A 26,472-nucleotide genomic window follows, 5' to 3' on the forward strand; every position below is an offset into this window, starting at 1 on the left:
GATTCATATAAAGTTGAGAAACTTGCTTCACAATTGTTGTAAAATACTAAAGTTTATTATTGTTATCGCCCAAAATCACTATGAAATGTTTAAAAGCATCTTGGCGTGGCAGGAAACTACCAGTGGCATTTTCTGGAGGGTTTGTTATGAAATGATTATCTTTTGAAACACTGACTCTAATGCAGTACATGTTAATTGACTGTTAAGGAATCACAGGTTTCATTTTGATCTTTATAACTTTGGATACCGTGACAGAGAATCCAGTCTGTAAAATGCACATTTCTGCTTGTATATTGGCGGAAGTTAGCGTTAACATATCAGTATGTGAGAGTGTGGATTGAGAGTTAATATATCTATAGATTAATCTTTACTAAAATCTTAATGAATCTTACAATTATTGGGACAGTCTTGATATAAAATAATGTTGTTCTTTGACAAACACATGCCAGTATATATTTACTGTGTAATACAGAGCCTCGAGTTGTGTCAGCTGACGTGTGCACAATGTTATGCCAAGGTGTGAAATAAATCACACTACACATGAATACTAATTAAGTGACCTGTATGTGTATAATCTGCCCTATCAACTGCTTACCATGGTCATTTACAGCCTGCTACCCACAGTGTTTTACATTGATGTGTACCGTGACCACACAGAGTGGTTATTGCCTTTATCATTAGTATAACATGCACGTTGAAACAACAAGTGAAATAACCTAGAAAGGGTGTGAACTATCACTAGACAGAAAATAATTGTTTTTATTGAAAGAATCACGTTTGAATTATCTGCCTATTAGCACTGACCGGAGGTTTAATCATATATCTGTTTTATTTAAGTCATCTCAGTGATGTTTATGAAACATATCTAAGAGCCTTGCAATTAATTACTTTACGTAATGAATAGAGATAAATGTAGTCTGCACATGATTATGTTATCAAAATGTGTGTGTGTTGAAACACCATTGCTGTTTGACAATACACATGCAAAAATTCCTTGCTTCATATACTTCACTTGCGATACAGAGTAAGGGCCTGATGACATGCCAGCGTGCACGAGCACAATGTGACAGTTAAACATGAAAGAAATCATACTGACACAATGCTTATTGAGAGACATGTATGTTTATAATTTAGTGGTATCAGATGATCATTGACAACCCACTTCCTGCAGTGTGTACCATCGTTGTGAATACTGACCACATGAAACAGTTAATGCAATAGCAAGTTCCCTATCAGTAACTAGGCATACATATAATCTCAAAATATGTTCTAACAATTTGAATTGTGAGTGAAACAAAAATAGAAAGGGTTTAAACTGTCACTTTACAAATAATTATTGTCTGTATTGAAAAATCATATGTTGGAAGTACAGTTCAAACTGACAGAAGGTTTACTGTACATGTACATCTTGATGATACTTTCTTTGCCTGCATTAAGAAGATATACAGTACATAATTAAGTTTGCATCATCATAGGTCAAACATCAAAATGCACAGATAAAAAGAAAGCTTCGGTTATTTCTTAATGATTTTCACAAATGTATTTCAATAAATGCTTATTAAAGTATGTAAAATGCATAACAAAAGCATAATTAAAGCTTTTTTGTTGATTTTCTTTCTTGATTTTAATTCCTTAATTGTTTGTGAAGGAAGCGACATGTTACAAGGATAAGATCAATGCTGTGTTACAAGGAGCACCTCTGCCGGAGTCACAACTTTTAAAGGTAAAATAATAAAACTTTGATTTATAGCTGAAAAAGGAACATACATGGGTATTAGATATTAATTTGTTATAGATAAAGATTTCTCTGATTCCATCCATTCGGAGAAACTTACGTAAATGTTGAATATTAATGAGCTTTCATATCATATTTGTAGATGTGGTATGTGTACAACCTTTATGAATTTATATGAATTCTCGTAAGAGAAGAAAAATCAATATACTAGCTGTCTTAATAAAGTGTTTTCAAAGACTAGCATATGCAGATGTCTGCAGAAAAAATGTTCAGATGAAATACAATTTTGTTTGTAGAAACGGTTGTACCAGATGCCAGTGGGAGATAGCTACTGTCAGGTCAGAGGTCATAACTATGATGATAACAATTCCTGTGTGGTGGTGTACCTTCAGTCAGAGCCAGGCACCATCTATACCAGCACTCTAAATGAAGTCTTAGGGGTAATGTAAATTCATTATAAACAAAATGGTTTTTAATGCTGATTATCATAAATGTATTTACGACAGTAGAAATGAAAAAGAAAAGAGGCTGTAAATTTTCTTTGTTCAATTTTTTTTTTTTTTTGTGGTTTTTTTTTTTTTTGAGATTTTTTCTGACTTCAACTGTATCAAAAATGTACAGAATTACTCATATGAAGAAACCCTGCTTTGCCCTAAATAAAATACATGTATACTGACCTGTATGAAAGATTCCTGCTTTACCCTCTAAATGATATATATGTAAATTGAATTGTGTGAAAGAGCCCTGCTTTGTTATATGTATAATACATATATATTGACATGTATGAAAGACCTCAGCTTTGTTATTTGTAAAATTTATGTTTACAGACTCGTATGACAGAGCCCTGCTTTGACTTTCTGCGAACTAAACACCAACTAGGTTACAGCACATTCTGTGAATTCCTGGTAACAAATGGTATTCTTGGATTGGCCATCACAGTTGAGTGCCAGGCCAATAAATTCAGGTCAGTCGCCTTGGTTGTTTCTTTTTTGGTTGTGGTACATATATTGTTTATATTGTATGGATGTAGATGTAGACCTGTAAGCTAATAAGCACAGATATCATTGAATTTCACTCTATCTAAAAGTCACACTGGTAATATTATGCTGTGACTCAAATTAAATAGTAACAGTGTTGTTCATCGTTATAACTTTACTCATTATGGATACTCTGACCCACCAATGATACATGTTATAACTTAACTCATTATGGAAACTCTGACCCACAAATGATACATGTTATAACTTAACTCATTATGGATACTCTGACCCACCAATGATACATGTTATAACTTAACTCATTATGGATACTCTGACCCACAAATGGTACATGTTATAACTTAACTCCTTATGGATACTCTGACCCACCAATGATACATGTTATAACTTAACTCATTGTGGATACTCTGACCCACCAATCATACATGTTATAACTTTACTATGGAAACTCTGACCCACCAATGATACATGTTATAACCTAACTCATTGTGGATACTCTGAACCACCAATCATACATGTTATAACTTTACTATGGATACTCTGACCCACCAATGATATGTGTTATAACTTAACTCATTATGGATACTCTGACCCACCAATGGTACATGTTATAACTTTACTCATTATGGATACTCTGACCCACCTATGATACATGTTATAACTTTACTCATTATGGATACTCTGACCCACCAATCATACATGTTATAACTTAACTCATTGTGGATACTCTGACCCACCAATCATACATGTTATAACTTTACTATGGATACTCTGACCCACCAATGATACATGTTATAACCTAACTCATTGTGGATACTCTGACCCACCAATCATACATGTTATAACTTTACTATGGATACTCTGACCCACCAATGATATGTGTTATAACTTAACTCATTATGGATACTCTGACCCACCAATGGTACATGTTATAACTTTACTCATTATGGATACTCTGACCCACCTATGATACATGTTATAACTTTACTCATTATGGATACTCTGACCCACCAATGGTGCATGTTATAACTTAACTCATTATGGATACTCTGACCCACCAATGATACATGTTATAACCTAACTCATTAAGGATACTCTGACCCACCAATGATACATGTTATAACTTTACTCATTATGGATACTCTGACCCACCAATCATACATGTTATAACTTAACTCATTATGGATACTCTGACCCACCAATCATACATGTTATAACTTTACTCATTATGGATACTCTGACCCACCAATCATACATGTTATAACTTAACTCATTATGGATACTCTGACCCACCAATGATATGTGTTATAACTTAACTCATTATGGATACTCTGACCCACCAATCATACATGTTACAACTTAACTCATTATGGATACTCTGACCCACCAATGATACATGTTATAACTTAACTCATTATGGATACTCTGATATTTGATACATGTTAACCAGTGATTCACTAAAATTCATGAATACTTATAAGATTTGATACACTGGCTTACTAAAGACACACTGTAACTCATTATTGATTATCAGTGACTCACCATTGATAGAATAACTCACTAATGATACACCATAACTCGTTGTTAATACACTATTGACTTGTCATATATACTGACGCCTAAATTGATACTCAGTGACTCACCATCAATACAATGACTCACTCATGAAACACTGTAAATCATTATTACTCATGTATATGTTTGTCATTGACACATTGGCTCACCAGTAATACACTATTACTCATTATTAATTCACAGTGACTCAACATTTATACTCTTGTAACTCCTTCATGTTCACTGTTACTCACAATTACTAATTGTACCTTACTTTCGTGACCCTCTTTTTATTTAATATCATTAATTATCCATTTATTTATTAGTATCTCATCATTTAAAGTACTACTTCCATTCACTATATTATGCTTTGTGTATTCCAGTATGAGTGCTGTAGACAAGCATATTGATGACTTCCTGGTAGAGTTCAGGTCAATTATAGACAGCATGACAGAGGATGAGTTCAAATCATTGGTAGGTGTAATTAATCATGTATTAAATCATAATAATACAAAGATTATTTACGTCTCTGTTATTGGATAGATACCTTCCTTCTTTTCCAGAGTTTTCTCCCTTATTTGAGATTCAAAATTTTCCATTGAGACAAATAATGAATTCATGGAAACCAGTTATTATCTGGCAAAAAGTCCCAATAGTGAGACTATGGTGTTACTTTACTGACAGCAGCATCAACATTTTTATTAGCTTACCTGGCACTGTGACATAGTGTCCGATGTCTGTGTGTCTGTCCGTTGTCAACTTTTCCAGTTGAACGACTTATTCTCAATACCCAACTGGCAAAATGTAATGATTTTCGGCAGGTAGGTTGCTGGAATGAAGCCTGACAGAGTTAGGAAAAGAAATTACCTTGACCCATATTCAAGGTCATAGAGGTCAAATTTGTTAAAACCTTTAAACAACTTCTTCTGACTGACCAAAAAGCCCAGACACATGATATTAAGCTGATAGGTTTTTAGTTTAAATCCTGACAAAGTTTGCGAAAAGAAATGACCATGACCCATATTTAAGGTCACATGGGTTTATTTTGGTAAAAACAGTTTCTTCTAATTAAATAAAAGTTCTAGGAGCTTGATATTTGACAGATAGGTCTTGGGATGAAGCCCAACAAAGTTAACAAAAAGAAATGATCTTTTCATATTCAAGGTTACAACTGTCAAAGACTTCTTCTGATAAACCATAAGTCTGAGAAACAGAATATCTGGTAGAAAGATGTTTCTAGGCCTGACAAATTTTGAGGGAAAAAAAAGAAAAAAGCAATGACATTAACCCTTAATCCAGGTCATAACTGCCACTGTTTAAAGTTGAGTGTTAGAACTAAAGTTTGTTATGAAAACTGGTTAAAATTGATTGGATGTGCCCACTCTGAATGCCAGTGGTGCATGTGTTAATGTGTTTGTAATGAATATTGGTTATATTTTGATGAACATTGAATACCAGATGAACAATGCAAGCAGATTGGTCCTCTTGTTTGCATTCTCATAAACAATTTGAAAATTGAAGCTAATGAAGCACCATTGGATTATGGTTGTTGTAATCAGTAATTCTTCCATTGTCAGAATGTATTATCTGGATTCTAAGACAAACAAAGTAATTCACTGTATACAGAGGCAAGTATTATTATGTACTTACGAAATATGAAGCTTTGGGTCTGGTGATTTTTATCACCTCGATCATAAAATGAAGACGTGTACTGAGTTGTTCATACTTGTTTATCAGTAAAACTGTATACGTTACAACACACTGAAATCTGTCAGAGAGACAATACCTATTCAAAGGAAGAGTCTTGGAGACAAGAAAAACTTTGTGCTGCTTAACTTAGGTATCATGTGGATTCTAAATTGCACCAAGTGGCCTACAGATGCAGGTATCATTTTGTACCTATGAAATAGGAGGTTTGGGGTCAGCTGATTTTTAATATGATAAAAAAATTCCCTACATCTGAGTTGTTACTTGCTGAAGGTTTCAATTGTTTCTTTTGTGATTTCATACTTTTATAAAGACATCAAGGTGTGATGTCACAAAAGAAAGAAAAAATGGATGAGAATATGACCAATTTAGATTTTGTATTTGTCTAATAGAACGTGGTTTTTAATAATGCTTACATATCTAAATTCTCTGATGAACAGAATATTGATAAAATCAGTCATCAGTTTTTCTCAATTCATAGAGTTATTTCATTAATCTCATGTGAAATAAAAAACTAATGTAAAATCCCCTATTTTGGTCTTGTGTTTATTTGGATACTAAAAGGGGACTGCTATTTCAATATTCCTAATAAAGACTTCTCTAAAAAAAGGTTATAACACTGAATTCATTATGTAATAAGTAGAATATACGTTTGTTATATAGTTAGCCTGCTTTCATCTGATCTCAAACCTCAGTATCAAACATAACACTATATTATTCAATATGCTTGCCAGTCTGAGAGAAATGGGCAGGGTGACTTAATACTTCAGACTAATTACCGTATTCAACCAAATAAGCACACTATGTGTTTACAAAGTTATGTGTGAAATTTTGGGTAGAAAAATAACAATTTTGCTTTTTCTTTCATTTATTTACATACCTTTACATAGGAAAAATATAAAATTCAACATTTGAACCCAGCAGAATTTTTCTTTTCTTTGCTGTAAATATGAAGTTATTTTCACTTTATTGGATTCTGCAACCATGTTCCCAGGTTATTGTCAAATGAGAGTGACCTCCCCCTCGATCAATGTTGTGAAGCATTTGATATTTGAGCTCATATTACTTACTTGTAGGAAAGGTAAAAATTGTTTATGACACAAGTAGTTGCATAAATTAGTTCTTCTCAGGTGATCAATGATTAATTATTGATGAGCACTGTTCTTTCATTTAAATCAATCCTTAAGTGTTAATAGTTGTCTCTGGTGGTAGTTGAATGGATCAGTTCATTCATCAACTGTACATGATGGTATGGACTAACCTATTGTCCAATCTGTAAATGTCCATGGCAACAGCAACTGGATGGGACAGTCCATTTGAAAGGATTATGGATTGTATTGATAATATGGATCGTCACATTAAGCTGACCAGTACACAAGTGTCTGTAGATGTCCTAGGCAACAGCAACTGGATGGGACAGTCCTGATCATATGGACTAGTACTATCCAATCAAGCTCATCAAGTCCCCAATTACAGTGCTGTAGTTGTCCAAGGCAACAGCAGTTGGATAGGTCTGTTTGAAAGGATTAGGGATTGTACTTGATAATATGGACCATTCCATCAAGCTGACCAATCCACAAGTATCTGTAGTTGTCCAAGGCAACAGCAGTTGGATAGGTCTGTTTGAAAGGATTAGGGATTGTACTTGATAATATGGACCGTTCCATCAAGTTGACCAATCCACAAGTATCTGTAGTTGTCCAAGGCAACAGCAGTTGGATGGGTCAGTCCATCCTCTTCTCTCATTAGAAATTTACTGAATTTTCCCTCAGGTGTGAGTAAGTGTAGGGCATGGTTCCAGTAATCTGTTATGATAAGACAACCATCTTTGTCCTGACACATTCCTCTAGGATGGAACTGACTTGATGGATCTTTTCCTATAGCTCCTGTGTATGAGATATCTTTAAGAATATTGTCAACATGTCCTTTTGCAAATGGCTTGTCAGGTATATTTAGGGATGAATCAAGAATGTACAAGGCAGACATTGTCATGACAATGTCTGAAACATGACTTTTGAAAATACTGCTTGGAGAAAGCTTACAAGTTAAAAGAGATTTGATAAGGGTTCCATTTTGATCATAACTAGAAAAGTCATGAATGATCAATAGTTTAGTGTATCCAATCTTATCCAGTTCCAAAGAGGAATTTTCTGTGTATATGATCACCTGTATGGATTTTGACAACCCTACACATCTCAGAGTTCCCTTTGCACACTCCACAAAACGATACTTTTTACCTGTAGTCGTAACTCTTGTTACTACATCACATCTTGCCTGTTGTACATAAATTCCTTCCTCTGTAACAGGTGTGATATGGATAACATTAGTCATAAGTGGTTTTTCCTTCTTCATATCTCTTTTGTGTTTACTAAAATTAATGATATACAGCTTTTTTTCTGTCACAATAAAAGCACCATTCCCATCTATAGGGGCTATTCTATCTATAGCAGAATTCCCACATTTGTACAATGATCCTGACTCAATAGCATCCTCATATAAACTTTCATTATCTGTGGAATCCTGGTCACTCTCTACAGCTTCATCTTTATCCACACAAACACTATTACCCGTCGGTATTATATTCCCAGTGGTATCAGAGGCAGACATTTCCCAAGGCAGTCCAACCAGTCTTCCAAATAAAGTAGGTAGCTTCTCTTCACATAGTCCAGACCCTGGAAGAAAGCTCCAGGTGTCGTCTTCCTGGGTTTTTGTAGGATCAGTTATAGCATGAATAATGTCCAAAATCTGAATTGATTTTGTGCCGTCAGTAGTATACACAGATTCAGGATCTTGTTGAAATACTTTGAGAAGTGACAAACATGTATTTGATTGAACAAGGTGATTGTTTAGATTATCAACTTTCATGTCCTGATAATTTTTCACCATTGTCTGCAGATTCTCACTCCATCTTTCAATCTCTTGTACGATTGATTTTTTTTGTTCAGCAACTTTTTCTGACTCTGTTTTGCACATTACTGTCACTGAGTTTTTTTCTTGTTCCATAACAGTAATGCTGTCTTGAACTTTTTCACAAATTTCTTTTCCTCTTGAGCTCACTTCATTCTTAAGTTGGATTTGTTTTTCCTCTGCAACATTGCTGATTTCACAGAGTTTGTGGTTACTGTGGTTACCATCTACAATACATGATGTACATACAAATTTGTCGCATGTTCTGCAAAACAATGACACCTCTCTGTGCGAGTGTTTCAAACAGTTTATTAGGTTCATAGTAGAATTGTCATTGACTTTGTGGAAATTCTGATTGTGGAAGGTATTTTCATCTGTCTGGCAGGCTGTCTCTAGTGCTAATACAGCTGTTACTGTTGCAGATTCAGCCATTGTTTTAAGATTCCTGCACCAATTACCCGAAAGTATAACTAGGCTGTTTTTTCTTTGGAGAGAAACCACTTTCAAACTTATTTTTCTTTTCTGAAAAAGAAATTCAGAAATAGAAAAGAAAAGTGAAACTATCAGAAAAAAAAAATATGCCTCTTCTGTTGTATGTCAATCTTTGGAATCTTTTCAGTTTTAAATATCAATAGATCTGACATAACCAGGAAATATCAAAATTAAAAAGTTAAAGAAAACATATGTTCAGCTAATATAATTTGTTAGTACAACAAAAGAGTAGTCTTTCCCTCCACCATCATAAAAACTTCCCATCTATGGCGGACACATGTACATGTCGTGAACAGGGGGATTGCCCGCAAGTAAGCCCCATCCCCTCTTTTGACAGTCTTTTTTTAACTGGATGTGGGGGCTTATTTGCGGTAAAATACGGTACTGATATTTCAGTATGCAACTTTATCAGTTGGTTTAGTGAATTGGCTTGAATCATGTACATGTAGACACACTTCTTAGGAAAAGTGTAGATACATAAAACTAGGCAGTTCATGATTCTAACCCCTGAACATATTCCAAAATATTAATGACACATACATTTTGTACTAATATCAGAAAATATACATTTGTTTAAAAAAGATAGAATACCTACCTGTATGTGCCTTGTTCTTCACCTCATAAGTTAAACTGATAAGAGTGTGATATGTTTTGACTGTCACTGGGGACAACCACACTCATGGTGTGAAGTATGTGTGGTGCTGTTATTGTTGATAAATTTCTAGAAAGAGTGACACAAGCAACTTTCACTTTCACTTTCTCTAATTCATACACATCAACTTACAAAACTCCTAATGGGAAGAATAGAGTGACACAAGCAACTTTCACTTTCACTTTCTCTAATTCATACATATCAACTTTCAAAATTCATTATAGGAGAAAAAAGTGCCAAAAATCACTATTGTTTTCTGAATCTGTATATTATACATGATATAGCAAAAAATGGGGTGAATCATTGCTTATCTAAATAGTTGTATGCGATTCACTGATTTAACATGAGTATGTATGTAAGGTTTAAGAAATATAATATCCAACTCTTACAGAGTATATTATCAGGGAGACACAAAAAATAAACATGTGTGTGATATTTCCAACTTTAAAGAAAACAAAACACTTGAAGGATTGTATTTCCTTTTCCAATCTCATTTCTAAATGTTAGAACCTATTGGTTGGTTACTAAATCCTGATAGGTTTATTTGTGTTTCACAACAATAACAACATCGCTCTGTGATCACATCACTGATTCCCACCCCCATTTCTGGTTATTTGTCGTATACTTCATGCTGTCAAGTTATACTCAGAAGATTGATTTGTACGTTGTTTATACATAACTTTTATTTTTCAATAGATACTTGAATGTCATTTAGGAAATTTTCCTTCCATGGTATTTTGAGCAAATATTAAATCCTTCTTTGTGAGTGTGTTCAGGCAACCATAAAAGTGTATGCACCTTTAGGATGTGTACATAAGGTCTGTCCTTAAACTTTTTACATTTTTTACTTCTTCTGGAAAACCTCTGACTGATTTCGATGAAACTTGGCAGAAACCCTCCATGGCAATTCCAATTTCTTTCTATGAAAAATTTTGGTCAAATTTTATACAAAGGTCAATTTTGAGTATACTTTGGACTTGGTTGTGTTTCAAGGACCCAAGGTCAATGACAAGGTCACCCTTGCTGCATACAGAAAATTATCAACTGATTCAATTTAAACAGAGCAGCTCCCTTTTTCATGGACATTGATCAAACTTAAAGCAAAGATCAAGTGAGGCATTTATTTCTTAGGCATTTTCAAGTTTACTGAAAATTCCAGATTGTGTCTTGACTACTGACAAGTCCTTCATAGTAGGGAGACAACCTGAAGTAGTTTCATACAGATAGCATTGTGGAACATGACAGATATGATAAAAATTCATTGATGGTGTGTTAGAGCATAAGACTTGTTGGAAAAAGTAAATTTCATGTCTTCCAGGATGGTACACTTATGGCCCAAATACACCATGGTGTGTAATCCCTGATGCCTGTGTCAGACCCTCCAATGTCCATGATTTCATCCTAATGGACAATAAGGTTAGGCCTCATAGAACAAGGGTAACTGGACAGTATATAGAGCTAGAGACTTTTCAACCAATGGATAAGTCTATCTGCTCATAAGATCTAAATCTAATCAGGCATGCTTCAGACAGCTCACTCTGCAAGAAATGTTTGGCCCAGGATGTTCTGTGAGCTGGGAACAGCTGTCGTATCAGAGTGGAAAACTATCACACAAAACAGATTCAAAATTTGACATAGAGCAAGCACAGACTTCGTGCAGATGCTCATGGGTGTCACACTCAAAAAACACAAAAATAAAAAAATACTTTGTTAATTTCCTTAGAAATGAAAAAGGTTTGAATGTGTCATGACTGTAAGCCTCACAGTAGAATGAAAATGATGCTTTAAAAGTTACAGAAAGCCACTTTCTGAAATTCCACACAACAAACTGTGATACATAGAGGCAAGAAAACTTCTTAAAGTTCCTGAGGTCAAGATCAAGATTTTCTTTACTTAAAAGACATCATATTAATTCTAAAGAAGCCAATTTTTATATGATAATACTCTGTCATAAGCAGGTGTGAAATTGAAAAAGTTCCTGAGTTCAAAGTTGCTTTTATTAAAAACATAGTTCTGGGGTCCTAAAAAATGTCCATATGCACTGGTTTTGAATAGATTTGTCTCACTTTTTAGTGCATAATGCTTTTCAAATTCTCACAGTTCAGATTTCTTAAACTTTAAAAAGGCAGGTATTTAACTTATTTTCACCAGTTGGGCTTGTATAAGAACTCCGTCACGGTTAAGTATTATAAAAATGTTTTGTAATGGTTTTGTTACTGAAGATATAAATGGTATGTGCAATTTGCAATAACATGTCATTAAGCAGCAGGTGACATAGATCAACCGTTCTGTGACATCACTATTTCCGGAGCCCTATAATTATACACTGAAGATATTAATTTACAGAGCCCAGTGATCTGCTTTCCTATGCATAATGCACTATCAATATCTGGATTAAGGTCAGACCAATCTACAAGTGTATGTAGTTGTCTAAGGCACAAAGTTGGATAAGTCAGTCAGCCCTCTTCACTCTTCAGAAACTTACTGAATTTTCCAAGGCCAGTCTGCTTTCATGTCACAGCTTTTATAGTAATGTATCAACATACTTTCATGTCACAGCCTCTATAGTAATGTATCAGCCTGCTTTCATGTCACAGCCTCTATAGCAATGTATCAGACTGCTTTCATGTCACAGCCTCTATAGTAATGTATCGGCGTGCTTTCATGTCACAGCCTCTATAGTAATGTATCGGCCTGCTTTCATGTCACAGCCTCTATAGTAATGTATCGGCCTGCTTTCATGTCACAGCCTCTATAGTAATGTAATAGCCTGCTTTCATGTCACAGCCTCTATAGTAATGTATCGGCCTGCTTTCATGTCACAGCCTCTATAGTAATGTATCAGCCTGCTTTCATGTCACAGCCTCTATAGTAATGTATCGGCCTGCTTTCATGTCACAGCCTCTATAGTAATGTATCGGCCTGCTTTCATGTCACAGCCTCTATAGTAATGTAATAGCCTGCTTTCATGTCACAGCCTCTATAGTAATGTATCAGCCTGCTTTCATGTCACAGCCTCTATAGTAATGTAATAGCCTGCTTTCATGTCACAGGATTTATTTAATGTATCTTCCTGCTTTCATGTCACAGCCTCTATAGAAATGTATCGCAATGCTTTCATGTCACAGCCTCTATAGTAATGTAATAGCCTGCTTTCATGTCACAGCCTCTATAGTAATGTATCAGCCTGCTTTCATGTCACAGCCTCTATAGTAATGTATCAGCCTGCTTTCATGTCACAGCCTCTATAGTAATGTATCGGCCTGCTTTCATGTCACAGCCTCTATAGTAATGTATAGCCTGCTTTCATGTCACAGCCTCTATAATGTATCGGCCTGCTTTCATGTATCTATAGTAATGCCTGCTTTCATGTCACAGCCTCTATAGTAATGTATCGGCCTGCTTTCATGTCACAGCCTCTATAGTAATGTATCGGCCTGCTTTCATGTCACAGCCTCTATAGTAATGTATCGGCCTGCTTTCATGTCACAGCCTCTATAGTAATGTAATAGCCTGCTTTCATGTCACAGCCTCTATAGTAATGTATCAACATGCTTTCATGTCACAGCCTCTATAGTAATGTATCGGCCTGCTTTCATGTCACAGCCTCTATAGTAATGTATCGGCCTGCTTTCATGTCACAGCCTCTATAGTAATGTATCGGCCTGCTTTCATGTCACAGCCTCTATAGTAATGTATCTGCCTGCTTTCATGTCACAGCCTCTATAGTAATGTATCGGCCTGCTTTCATGTCACAGCCTCTATAGTAATGTATCGGCCTGCTTTCATGTCACAGCCTCTATAGTAATGTATCGGCCTGCTTTCATGTCACAGCCTCTATAGTAATGTATCGGCCTGCTTTCATGTCACAGCCTCTATAGTAATGTATCGGCCTGCTTTCATGTCACAGCCTCTATAGTAATGTATCGGCCTGCTTTCATGTCACAGCCTCTATAGTAATGTATCGGCCTGCTTTCATGTCACAGCCTCTATAGTAATGTATTTGCCTGCTTTCATGTCACAGCCTCTATAGTAATGTATCGGCCTGCTTTCATGTCACAGCCTCTATAGTAATGTATCGGCCTGCTTTCATGTCACAGCCTCTATAGTAATGTATCAGCCTGCTTTCATGTCACAGCCTCTATAGTAATGTATTGGCCTGCTTTCATGTCACAGCCTCTCTAGTAATGTATCGGCCTGCTTTCATGTCACAGCCTCTATAGTAATGTATCAGCCTGCTTTCATGTCACAGCCTCTATAGTAATGTATCGGCCAGCTTTCATGTCACAGCCTCTATAGTAATGTATCGGCCTGCTTTCATGTCACAGCCTCTATAGTAATGTATCGGCCTGCTTTCATGTCACAGCCTCTATAGTAATGTATCGGCCTGCTTTCATGTCACAGCCTCTATAGTAATGTATCGGCCTGCTTTCATGTCACAGTCTCTATAGTAATGTATCAACATGCTTTCATGTCACAGCCTCTATAGTAATGTATCGGCCTGCTTTCATGTCACAGCCTCTATAGTAATGTATCAACATGCTTTCATGTCACAGCCTCTATAGTAATGTATCGGCCTGCTTTCATGTCACAGCCTCTATAGTAATGTATCGGCCTGCTTTCATGTCACATCGGCCTGCTTTCATGTCACAGCCTCTATAGTAATGTATCGGCCTGCTTTCATGTCACAGCCTCTATAGTAATGTATCGGCCTGCTTTCATGTCACAGCCTCTATAGTAATGTATCGGCCTGCTTTCATGTCACAGCCTCTATAGTAATGTATCAACATGCTTTCATGTCACAGCCTCTATAGTAATGTATCGGCCAGCTTTCATGTCACAGTCTCTATAGTAATGTATCGGCCTGCTTTCATGTCACAGCCTCTATAGTAATGTATCACAGCTCTATAGTAATGTATGCCTGCTTTCATGTTTCATGCTTTCATGTCACAGCCTCTATAGTAATGTATCATCTTGCTTTCATGTCACAGCCTCTATAGTAATGTATCGGCCTGCTTTCATGTCACAGCCTCTATAGTAATGTATCGGCCTGCTTTCATGTCACAGCCTCTATAGTAATGTATCGGCCTGCTTTCATGTCACAGCCTCTATAGTAATGTATCGGCCTGCTTTCATGTCACAGCCTCTATAGTAATGTATCAGCCTGCTTTCATGTCACAGCCTCTATAGTAATGTATCGGCCTGCTTTCATGTCACAGCCTCTATAGTAATGTATCGGCCTGCTTTCATGTCACAGCCTCTATAGTAATGTATCGGCCTGCTTTCATGTCACAGCCTCTATAGTAATGTATCGGCCTGCTTTCATGTCACAGCCTGTATAGTAATGTATCGGCCTGCTTTCATGTCACAGCCTCTATAGTAATGTATCAGCCTGCTTTCATGTCACAGCCTCTATAGTAATGTATCAGCCTGCTTTCATGTCACAGCCTCTATAGTAATGTATCAGCCTGCTTTCATGTCACAGTCTCTATAGTAATGTATCGGCCTGCTTTCATGTCACAGTCTCTATAGTAATGTATCGGCCTGCTTTCATGCCTGCTTTCATGTCACAGTTTCATGTCACAGTCTCTATAGTAATGTATCAACATGCTTTCATGTCACAGTCTCTATAGTAATGTATCGGCCTGCTTTCATGTCACAGCCTCTATAGTAATGTATCGGCCTGCTTTCATGTCACAGCCTCTATAGTAATGTATCGGCCTGCTTTCATGTCACAGCCTCTATAATGTATCGGCCTGCTTTCATGTCACAGCCTCTATAGTAATGTATCAACATGCTTTCATGTCACAGTCTCTATAGTAATGTATCGGCCTGCTTTCATGTCACAGCCTCTATAGTAATGTATCGGCCTGCTTTCATGTCACAGCCTCTATAGTAATGTATCGGCCTGCTTTCATGTCACAGCCTCTATAGTAATGTATCGGCCTGCTTTCATGTCACAGTCTCTATAGTAATGTATCGGCCTGCTTTCATGTCACAGCCTCTATAGTAATGTATCGGCCTGCTTTCATGTCACAGCCTCTATAGTAATGTATCAGCCTGCTTTCATGTCACAGTCTCTATAGTAATGTATCGGCCTGCTTTCATGTCACAGTCTCTATAGTAATGTATCGGCCTGCTTTCATGTCACAGTCTCTATAGTAATGTATCGGCCTGCTTTCATGTCACAGTCTCTATAGTAATGTATCGGCCTGCTTTCATGTCACAGTCTCTATAGTAATGTATCGGCCTGCTTTCATGTCACAGCCTCTATAGTAATGTATCGGCCTGCTTTCATGTCACAGCCTCTATAGTAATGTATCAGCCTGCTTTCATGTCACAGTCTCTATAGTAATGTAACAGCCTGCTTTCATGTCACAGCCTCTATAGTAATGTATCAGACTGCTTTCATGTCACAGCCTCTATAGTAATGTATCAGCCTGCTTTCATGTCACAGTCTCTATAGTAATGTATCGGCCTGCTTTCATGTCAACTGAAGTCAAATGTACCATTTCTCTCCTGGTTGTCACATACATTATGTTCGAAGGTAAACTTACTTTAAATCTCAGTAAAGGACTATTCAGTATCAACAAAATATGAAGCTACACAGTCTTTTTATCTAATGCACAGAAGTTAACATTGTTACTTTATTACTGTGTGTTAAGCCCAGGGTGCCAATACATTGCTTTTTACCTATTGTCAAGGGGAGGGCAATAAAAAAACATTGGTATAATTTAAAGACAGCAATGCATAGGGGTAGACTTGATTATTACACAGCATTTGCTTGCTGTCATGTAAGTACAGAGGCTTTCGTATAGCACACTTCACCACTGTTGTAAATACAAATGACAACTGAGCATAATTATTTGACTTGGATTTTGAGGTTGTTTGTTCCATAGGACTGGTGAGCTTATGCCATGATGTTGTGTTCTTCAATCTGTCAACTTTTTCTTTTAAAAAATGCTTTTTGTCCAGAATTCCTAATTGGAACTTGACCAATTTTGGTTTATATTTCTCTTAAGCATTATGACCTTAGTCTATAATATTGTATCTGTCTACACACTAGGTGGACTCGGTGATAGCCAACAAACGCTGTGAGGACACACACCTTGGAGAGGAGGCTGGTCGTCACTGGAGGGAGATCTATGATCAAACCTACATCTTTGATATTCTGGAGCGAGAGGTAATCGTCAAAACTAAAGATCTTGTCAAAATCACTTTTGATGGGAAAGTATGCAATATTGTACATTTCTAATTCTGATGTACCAATAACAATGGACTATCCATTTGTACAATATAGGATAATAAAATATTTCTATATATCTTATTTTCATGAGATCACTTTCTCTGGATGTTCTTTTTCTTGGAACAAATTATGTGCATGCTCATATTTGAACCTCACAGCGATCAATATCCCTCACAGACCATGATACGATTTCCAGGATATTGATTTTCTGTCTTGGTACCAATGTTTGTTATCAGAGAAAACTATACTTTCACTTTCTACTGACTTATCTGTATAGTATACTTGTATAATCTTACCTACCAGTGTAACTTTTTTGGAGGATGAAGTATTGCTTGTTAAGATCAGGCCCCACTTGTATAAAACATCTCAACTTGAGATTTCCTCAAGCCCAGATTTTCCTCAGCTAATATCTCCTTGAAAATATCTTGTGTGAAAATTCCTCAAGGAATTTCAGGACATCCTAGCCGATGACTTCCTCCTGTTCCTTGAGAAAATTTTATACAAACCGTTTTTGAGGAGATATCAGCTGAGGAAAATCTCGACTTGAGGAAATCTCAAGTTGAGATGTTTTATACAAGTGGGGCCAGGCTTTATATATTTGTACAGGCAGAGTTATAACCCTTTTGTTCCTTGTATTATCATCAAGTCTATATGTGTGTTATTTCTATATAGTCTTTGATTGCCAAATTTTTGAATGTGAATACTTTTTAGGAATGTAGAGTGTCATGTTCTGAATTTAAATCAAGTACCTCACTATATTTAGTTATGAACTTTCATTTATGAAATGAAGAATTTTAATTTTTCAGAAATTGGGGAATTTAGGATTACATAGTTCTGTTTGTTCAAAAAGAAAACAGAGAAATAATGATAAAAAAGGACATATGTACTTGTACCAGCAACACATCATGATTTCTGAAGTAGAATGTTCCCGATATTGTTTGTTCATGAAAATAAGTGGAAAATTTCAGGAATTTGAAGAAAGTGGTTGAGATTTTCTTATGCAGTATGATGCATTCTAAATATTTCGATATAATTTTTATTAAATAAATAAAAAGACCCTGACTCTGGGATAAAACAAGTTTTCTGTCAGAAAAGAGATTTTGCTCCGGCTCTGAATATAAATATTACCTTCCTTGGAAAAAAAATCACAATTCTTCAGGGGAAAAATAGTGAAACTAAAGAAATGCTGGTATTTTTAAAATCATAACTGAGAAGCACTTCGACGAATCTTGTAATCCAGTTTGAATGGCATTATTATTAATAATCATCCCCTGCAAGATGCATTTGTGAGAAATTTCAGTGATGAAGATGTGTATATGCTCATCTCAGTCTGAAATATGTACATTTACTGTCAACTTTGTTTCAGATCAACATACTACCCACCTTGACATTAGATATATTGAAGGATTGGTATTTACAGTATGAGAAAGGCAGGCACAGAAAGATCAGTTTTCAGGTAAGCAATTTTTAATGGCTCATTAGACTCTTTCTTCTGATTGGAATAGCTTCCGTCTATTTGAAAATTGTGATTTGTATACGCCACTCAAAAATTAACAATATGTGTTATGGTATGTTGTTGTTTGTACATTGTAAACTGTTATATGTTCAGAGATCTCCTCCCATAGTGTTCAACTGATCACTTTCAAAGTTAGTGGGATTAATCACCATGATATGAATTTCTATCTTAAATGTGCGTTTGATTCAACTATACTTCGAAGAGTTATTGCCCCTTGTTGTTTTTATAACGTTAATCTTGTCTGGAGATCTCCTGTCTCTGTATTGAGTATTGGGCTGATGAAGGGTCTTTCTTTATAAGATTGTTGGGAAGACTGAGGACCAGCCATCGTCATCTACAACTGTTGCTGGTCAGAAGGAGCAGCCATCAGACATGTATCCCCTAACCTGTTTTGTTGACGAGGACCAGAGTCATTCCACACCTGTCACTGACATCAAACTTTACAAACAAACTTTAAAAGTGCTGCCATTCACAAAAATAACATCTTGATTGTACATGATATTTATTAACTCAATTAAATAGTCATTTGTCATCATTCCAATTTTCTGTGATATTTGTCTTTCAATTTAAATTCAAGATTTTTTTCACATGCATTTTTCTGGTGGATATATCATAACAAAAGCAAGAGGAGAGGATCATGATCTATTGTGACACTGTTTGTGCTATGGGGGATATCACATTTACACTACTCAGATATACTTGCAATTGCCATGTGCTATTTGAGGTACCTGTTAGTTTTTAAGAATAGCATTGTCTGAACTGAAATTAGGTTTGACCTACTCTATGCAGAGATTCTTGAACTTCTTGAAAGGCTGTGTCATCATGTTACTTTGTTCTTTTTTGCATCTTATTTTAAATTTAACTCATGATATAACTCATCATTATATGATAGTAGTAAAGGTTTCAAGACCTAAGTCCTGTAAATTTATGTTTTATTTCATAACAGACAATAGCAGGACAAGCTGTTAGGTGATATTAACCCCTCTTGTTGGCCCAGACTGAAGTATGCAATGTGAATTTGGCAAGTGTGTTACCACCATATCACACACTATCCAAGACTACTACAACTTCATCAGGCAAAACCACTGACAAGGTCTCTAATCCTAACTTTTTGTGGCTCACTACCACTCCTCATTTCCTCATACGTTTCCTGAAGGACACCCTTACATATTATCACTATACTATCTGAATTGCAGACGAGACCCTACTCCAGTACTATCATACTTTGGTTCTCTCTGACATTACACCATCTTGCAATAACCTTATAAGCTACATGTTTGAAGTAAGGTATTGTGCTATGAGAAATTTAGGATTTTTAAAGGAAAAAAATCCATCACAATGTCCTATATGATTATAATATCTAAATCATATAAAGTACAGTGAGAAAAATACCCTTTATTTTACAACAATTGCAAAACAAGTTAATCTAACTTACATTAATCACTCTTGTTGACCCGGATAGAAATACAAAAAGGGTCTTACTGTGGAAGGAAACTGGAGTGCTTAAGGAAAACCCACATGGTAAGACAGGTGACTTCATACTTTTTCACATCCATTTCGGGAATCAAACCCCAGACGCCCAGATGAAAGGTGAATGCATTACCATTGTGCCACCCAACCACCAACTTCCTTGTACCAATAAAAACTTTAAAAACGAAATTGATTTTTACTTGATTTATTCAATAACAATTTTTTTTCCTTTAAAATATCAATATTAACATCACATTTATTTCCAATCTCAAAAGAGATAAAATGATAGACTTTTTTTTAGTGAAAACACTATTTATCACAGTCAAAACTTATTACAAGTACAAATCAATTTATAAATAGCATCTCTGGATGGAAATATATACTAATGATATATATACATGATGTATGAAATGTTACTTTAGCAGACAGAAAATGAAAAAGTTTAAAAATAAATTCCTCACAGAAATTATATAAATTATGCTGAGAGCAGCTGTATTTGAAGCCTTCGTATTTTTTAACCAATATGTTAGCACTCTGTCCACTTAATGATGATGTTAAAATAAAAAAACTACTGAAAGTTACCACACTTATGCAAAAGCAAAAGAATTCTAACTAAAATATTAATAATATAAATTATATACAATAGTAAATTGTCCTAAAACACAACTTGCTAACGGTACCTGGGCAAAGGGAGATAACTAGATTAGATCACAACCAATATCCAGGTATTACAAGAAACGGTTTATGGACTTTAAATAGAGAAAAATGCAGTGCTTCTGGTATGTGTGAGAAGTGTCCAACAGGAACAGCTTCAGGACACAAGTAACACACAGCCAATCAATGGCCACACCATGTAAATGCAGTAAGGTTTTTACAGTGTATCTATTGTGAATCTACAAATGATGGAGGCAGAGGTGTTGGCAGATAAAAATTTATCCTACTGCATGACATGTGAAGAATATTCTGCAAAAATAAAGCAGCTTTAATGTTTTAGAAGAGATTATGACTACTTGTTAAAGAAGAACAGGAAAACAATTCTGGGATTTTTCCATCTAATATTTCTACTGATATTAAGTCATTGAAGTCATTACTAATTCATTGTTCAATATCATACTTGAAGTTGTTTGATTGCAAGTGAAAGTCTAGGTATTTTTCACACATATTCAAATGTCATTTATTTGGTCTGAATGACCCAGTTTGATCCAGTCTGATTTCCTATTCCATAGTCTTGGTGCTATGGAGATCCAAATCTGGATGGGGGTTGGACAGAATGCCCTTAATATCCTGAAAAAAACAAAATTTCATAAAGAATTACCATTAAGTTTGGCAAATATGTCAATAAGTAGTACAGATGTTTTACAAGGAAAATTGTGGGTTTCTAAAGAAGTTTAAAATGTTAACCATATTGATCCATGATAAATTATCTCTAGACTAAAAATAAAAATTTTCTGAGCTTATAAGAAGACAAGGAAATACCATAAGCTTTTACATAACCAATCAATTTTTTTCAAAGTTTTTTTTAATTCTTTCACATACTTACATGTGACTGAATCAACACTCCCATAGAAAATATCTCTACCTATTGTTATACAAGAATCACAAGGTTTTCTAGTATACCTACCAGTGTTTTGAATGTGCTACAGGCATTAACGATGTCTTGAATGAGGGGGTGCTCCATTAGAACCTTAAAGGGGACAGGTTCAGCATTATCACTTCCAAGTTCCTGGTAGACACTTGACAGCTTCTCCTGTAGAAACAATCAATCTCAAATGTTTATTAACCTTAAAAGTATTTGGATCAGTGTTCATTCTAGTTTGATTTTACTCTCTATATCATACATAAAATTCATTAATTTCATGTGTTGATAATTAAAAGAGATATCTAAACTTCACCTTTACCAACAATAATATTATCCATGTTTGCCTAAAACTCATTTCCTCATCAGAAAATATGTTGTATATATGTCTAATCCAAGTTTCCGGAACATTCCTCACCTTTTGTAAAGGTAATTCTTAACATTTTCCTTCAATTTTGTAATGCTTTCCAAAAGAAGGGATTTGCTAAATTTAGAAAAACTGGGGCCTTTGTGTGAGTTTTTAAACAGTAAGTCTGACACTTGACCACCTACCCTAGACGTGGCATCTTCTGGGTCAGCACATACACTGAAACGATGGCTGTCACCCTTGGCTGACTCCCCATGGTGGAACACACGGTACAGAGCCTCAAGAGGAACTAAGGCATCCATTGCTTCAGCAGGGATATCTGTGGGGATGGGAGGGGGTGGCGAGGGGTCATCCACAATATCCGGTGTACTGCAAAACCAAAGATGAAATTCAGGGACCTTATTTACTATTGTATGTGTGCAAGTTGATACATGTATAATACACCTTGATAAGTGTAAAACTGGACTTTTAGCAATTCACTTTGAAACGGAGGATTACGATGAATCCATGTGAAGCTGAGGTTGAAATATCAATGTTTCATATAAAGTACTTCTGAAAATGAAGTTTCTGCGAGATATGAATAATAGGAAGTTATTCGTAAAACAGAAACATATCTAGAATATATCGGAAAAAGTCTTGTTACCTTTCTGCTATACTGGGAGCCGTAGGTTCTGGTTTTGGCAGTCTAGGCATGTGCTGGCCTGCTGATACACTGAGTGAGCGCAAGAATCCCTCGTTTGCATGGGACGAAGCACCAAAGTACATTAACTGTGGAGAAATTTTTTAAAAAATAAGCAATTACTTATGAATTACACAAGAATGCAAGACATAGTATTTTACTTCTTTCCTTCATTTGAAGCAAAATCAATATAAGCATTAGAAACCGCCCAGTACAACATAACAGACTGTTTGGGGAATTTGTATCCTTTTTAATGACACATTTTATTTAGAAATCATGGTTTTATATTTCCTGTGAAAGGAATTAACACTAGTGCAGCTAACACTTTAAATATGTAAATTTTATTTTGATATCAATACTGCAACCATAACAGATTTTTTCCCCCTCAATTTGGTAACTTACCATGCTGACATAGTCCAGTGTAGGAGGGTTGCGACTGTGATCAGCAAAGAAATCAAACAGGCATCTCTTAAGATTGGCTAATCTATTGAAGACATCATCACCTGGCTGGCTCCCAAACCAAAGGTTCAACTGTAAGAGAGTAAAGGATAAAACGTTTGAGAAGTTTAGTTAAGGTTAGGTATCCTTGTCACAAATCTCACTCTGCAACAAGAGAGGAGGTGAATAATTTCACATCTGAGATAAATAGTCTGCAGACAGAATTTTTATTTCTAAGTGCTTGTTCTCAGTCTTGAAATTTACATGTTAACACCAAGCATACAGATACTAACAACCACAATAATTACATCAATCGTCAAATCTTTCATAACATTTTTCTGATTTTTTTTTTAATATTATTAAGATTTTTTCCCATATCTCTTTACCCTGATACCTACTCTGTCATATTGTTCCCGCGTGACGTTGCCTGTGCCACGCTGATCCATCTCTTTGAATTTTGCAATGGTTTCTAGTAGGTCTGACTGGGTTGGGTAAGGGATGGGCTGGGCAATGGCCAGGAGGAACCGTCGCCAGTCAACATATTCCCCATCAGCAGACAGACCAGATGTTATCTCTTGGATCTAAACAATGATACATTAGTAGTTTGAATACTAGAAAGTGGACGAAATTTAAACGAGTCAACAAAGTTTATTATTAAGCTCAAACATTTTTCCAAAGAAATGATAGCATAGGAGATTGTTAAAATCCCGAAGATATGAGTTTTAAAATATACTCTCAGCATTAAAAAACATTTTTCCAAAGAAATGATAACACCAGAAAATGTTAAAATTCCATATAGATATGCTAAAAGATATATTCTATACATTAAAAACAAACATAAATCAAGGGAAAATTGTTTTAAATGGTAAATCTTAGTCTAACTGAAATCATTAGGCAATTAATGTCACACAAGTTTATGTCGTACCTGCCCTGAACTGATATTCATCCACATGTCAGGGAGTTGTTCCATTCCATGGGCTACGGACACAATGTTCTCAAACGTCTCTGTGAATGATCTGGCAGAGAGGACGCCTGTTGGAGCTATGGCAGTAAACTGTAAAAGTACAAGTATGTCGATCAAATTTCTGAATATTAGGAAAGAAATCTAAAATTCCCTAACAGTTTATTACTAAAGTATGATTAGATAAAATTTATTGTCTTATTAACCATTCAGGTAAAACAATACACAATTATTCGAGTGACTGACATCTTACACCTGTGTCTACAAATTAGTGAGGTGTTCCTTTACCTGTTTGTACATATTGGTGAGGTGTTCCCTTACCTGTTTGTACATATCGGTGAGGTGTTCCCTTACCTGTTTGAACATATTGGTGAGGTGTTCCCTTACCTGTTTGTACATATTGATGAGGTGTTCCCTTACCTGTTTGTACATATTGGTGAGGTGTTCCCTTACCTGTTTGTACATATTGGTGAGGTGTTCCCTTACCTGTTTGAACATATTGGTGAGGTGTTCCCTTACCTGTTTGTACGTATCGGTGAGGTGTTCCCTTACCTGTTTGTACATATTGGTGAGGTGTTCCCTTACCTGTTTGTACATATTGGTGAGGTGTTCCCTTACCTGTTTGAACATATTGGTGAGGTGTTCCCTTACCTGTTTGAACATATTGGTGAGGTGTTCCCTTACCTGTTTGTACATATTGGTGAGTTGTTCCACCGTAAATGTGTCCACCGTAGCCAACTCTACAGGAGGAGGTGGAGTGGGAGGTAGTGGTGACCGTAACACCTTCAATCCTTCATTAAGGAGGAAGTCTTCCTGATTGAGGACAAGTTCCTGTTTCAGTTTCTGTTTGTTTTCAATGGCATTTCTCATCACTTCCGACATCTGATCAATACTAAAACATTAAAAAAAGTCTCAGAGTCATATGACAAGTTTGTATATAAAAACCGATGATTATATTTATGGACTTTATGATTTATTATTGTCAATTCTTAATCTTCAAAGTGTGGTCATTGTTTACCAATTGTTCATATTTGTACAACTTAATTAATTGTTCAGTGACAGCCAGGTAGCATCAATGTCAAAAAGCTTTATAAAAAGTAAATATAATGACTAAATGAAAATAAAAAGTGTGTTTTCAGGAACAACAAGATTTAACAAATGGAATGATAAAACAGGTGTTCTTAGATGAAGCAAATTCCAGGTATTTTTATCAAATAGAAATTCTGTACCCCTTACCTTTCCATCTCTTTAAGGAACCTGGCACCGAGCCAGTCATTCATATCCTTGTAACTGTTGTCTGCTTTACTCTTTAAGTCCTGTAGTACTCCAACAGCATGTGCTTTGATCAGCTCCAGACGTGTCTTACATGCTTGTTCTGTACATACAAATACAGCACTTTATTTATGTGCAATATATATCTTTGCAAAATTTAGCAGCAGAGCCAATCATGACATAAGATATTTCAAACAGAGATATACAATGTACATGTAGAGTGGTCAATTTTTTAATCTGATCTTAAAGAATTTAAAAAGATTCTTGTTAAGCAATCCAATAAAAATGAGACAGTTCCGTATATTTTTCATGTCAACTACACACTGAATTTCATGTATAACTAAGTAAGTCGTTTGTATGTACCACATCACGAGGTAATCACACCATGAAAGTAACTTCAGACAGCAGACAAAATTAGTCATAAAATAAGTTGACAATATTCAATCTTCATGATTTTTGCTCTTTTATTTATTTATTAAATGAATCAAACCTTCTTCCTGGATAGCAAAGAAGTATTCCTCTCTCATCTTCTCCCTTGTCTCCTTCTTCTGCTTATCTTCTTCACTAAGGTCTTCCGCTGTAAAATACATCAATAGACAGGCTCACAGATTGAACAAAGCATGCCAAAAGAAACCACTTTGTAGTACTATCTGCTATCCTAGCCATGTTTGTGTGGAAATATAACTGATATTTCCTCAAGAGAATTATCTATCATTTTGTTGCCAAATACATCCAACGTATTATCAGATACCTGAGTAGTAGCATCATACAATGATTTGAGTAATTATTCATTCAATTTTTCTGATAAAAAGTTCATAATTCATATAATAACTTTCAAACCAGGTTCCAATTTAAGCCATGTAACAACAAATACACATTGACAATTTGAACTCTGACATTTG

The 26,472-nt window shown here is 35.6% G+C and overlaps 2 protein-coding genes across 2 annotated transcripts in view; one reads left to right on the forward strand and one right to left on the reverse strand.

The window, feature by feature from the left end:
• The window catches only part of LOC132550972 (nardilysin-like), a 45,981-nt gene extending 26,685 nt beyond the window's left edge, over positions 1–19,296 (forward strand). The window contains exons 25-31 of the mRNA XM_060215073.1: positions 1,649–1,723; positions 2,032–2,175; positions 2,563–2,699; positions 4,671–4,761; positions 17,112–17,228; positions 18,658–18,747; positions 19,108–19,296. Coding sequence (XP_060071056.1) covers positions 1,649–1,723; positions 2,032–2,175; positions 2,563–2,699; positions 4,671–4,761; positions 17,112–17,228; positions 18,658–18,747; positions 19,108–19,296 — 843 coding nt within the window. The remainder of the gene's footprint in view (positions 1–1,648; positions 1,724–2,031; positions 2,176–2,562; positions 2,700–4,670; positions 4,762–17,111; positions 17,229–18,657; positions 18,748–19,107) is intronic.
• A 2,196-nt stretch (positions 19,297–21,492) lies between these two features.
• The window catches only part of LOC132550984 (sperm flagellar protein 2-like), a 29,421-nt gene continuing 24,441 nt past the window's right edge, over positions 21,493–26,472 (reverse strand). The window contains exons 30-39 of the mRNA XM_060215085.1: positions 26,061–26,147; positions 25,535–25,673; positions 24,983–25,190; positions 24,263–24,391; positions 23,736–23,918; positions 23,302–23,430; positions 22,864–22,988; positions 22,406–22,589; positions 21,899–22,024; positions 21,493–21,561 (exon numbers count right to left, since the gene is read on the reverse strand). Coding sequence (XP_060071068.1) covers positions 21,493–21,561; positions 21,899–22,024; positions 22,406–22,589; positions 22,864–22,988; positions 23,302–23,430; positions 23,736–23,918; positions 24,263–24,391; positions 24,983–25,190; positions 25,535–25,673; positions 26,061–26,147 — 1,379 coding nt within the window. The remainder of the gene's footprint in view (positions 21,562–21,898; positions 22,025–22,405; positions 22,590–22,863; positions 22,989–23,301; positions 23,431–23,735; positions 23,919–24,262; positions 24,392–24,982; positions 25,191–25,534; positions 25,674–26,060; positions 26,148–26,472) is intronic.

Source organism: Ylistrum balloti, unplaced genomic scaffold (assembly GCF_031769215.1).
Source record: "Ylistrum balloti isolate Yb309-2 unplaced genomic scaffold, AGI_CSIRO_Ybal_v1 Utg370160, whole genome shotgun sequence".
NCBI classification, from domain to species: Eukaryota; Metazoa; Mollusca; class Bivalvia; order Pectinida; family Pectinidae; genus Ylistrum; species Ylistrum balloti.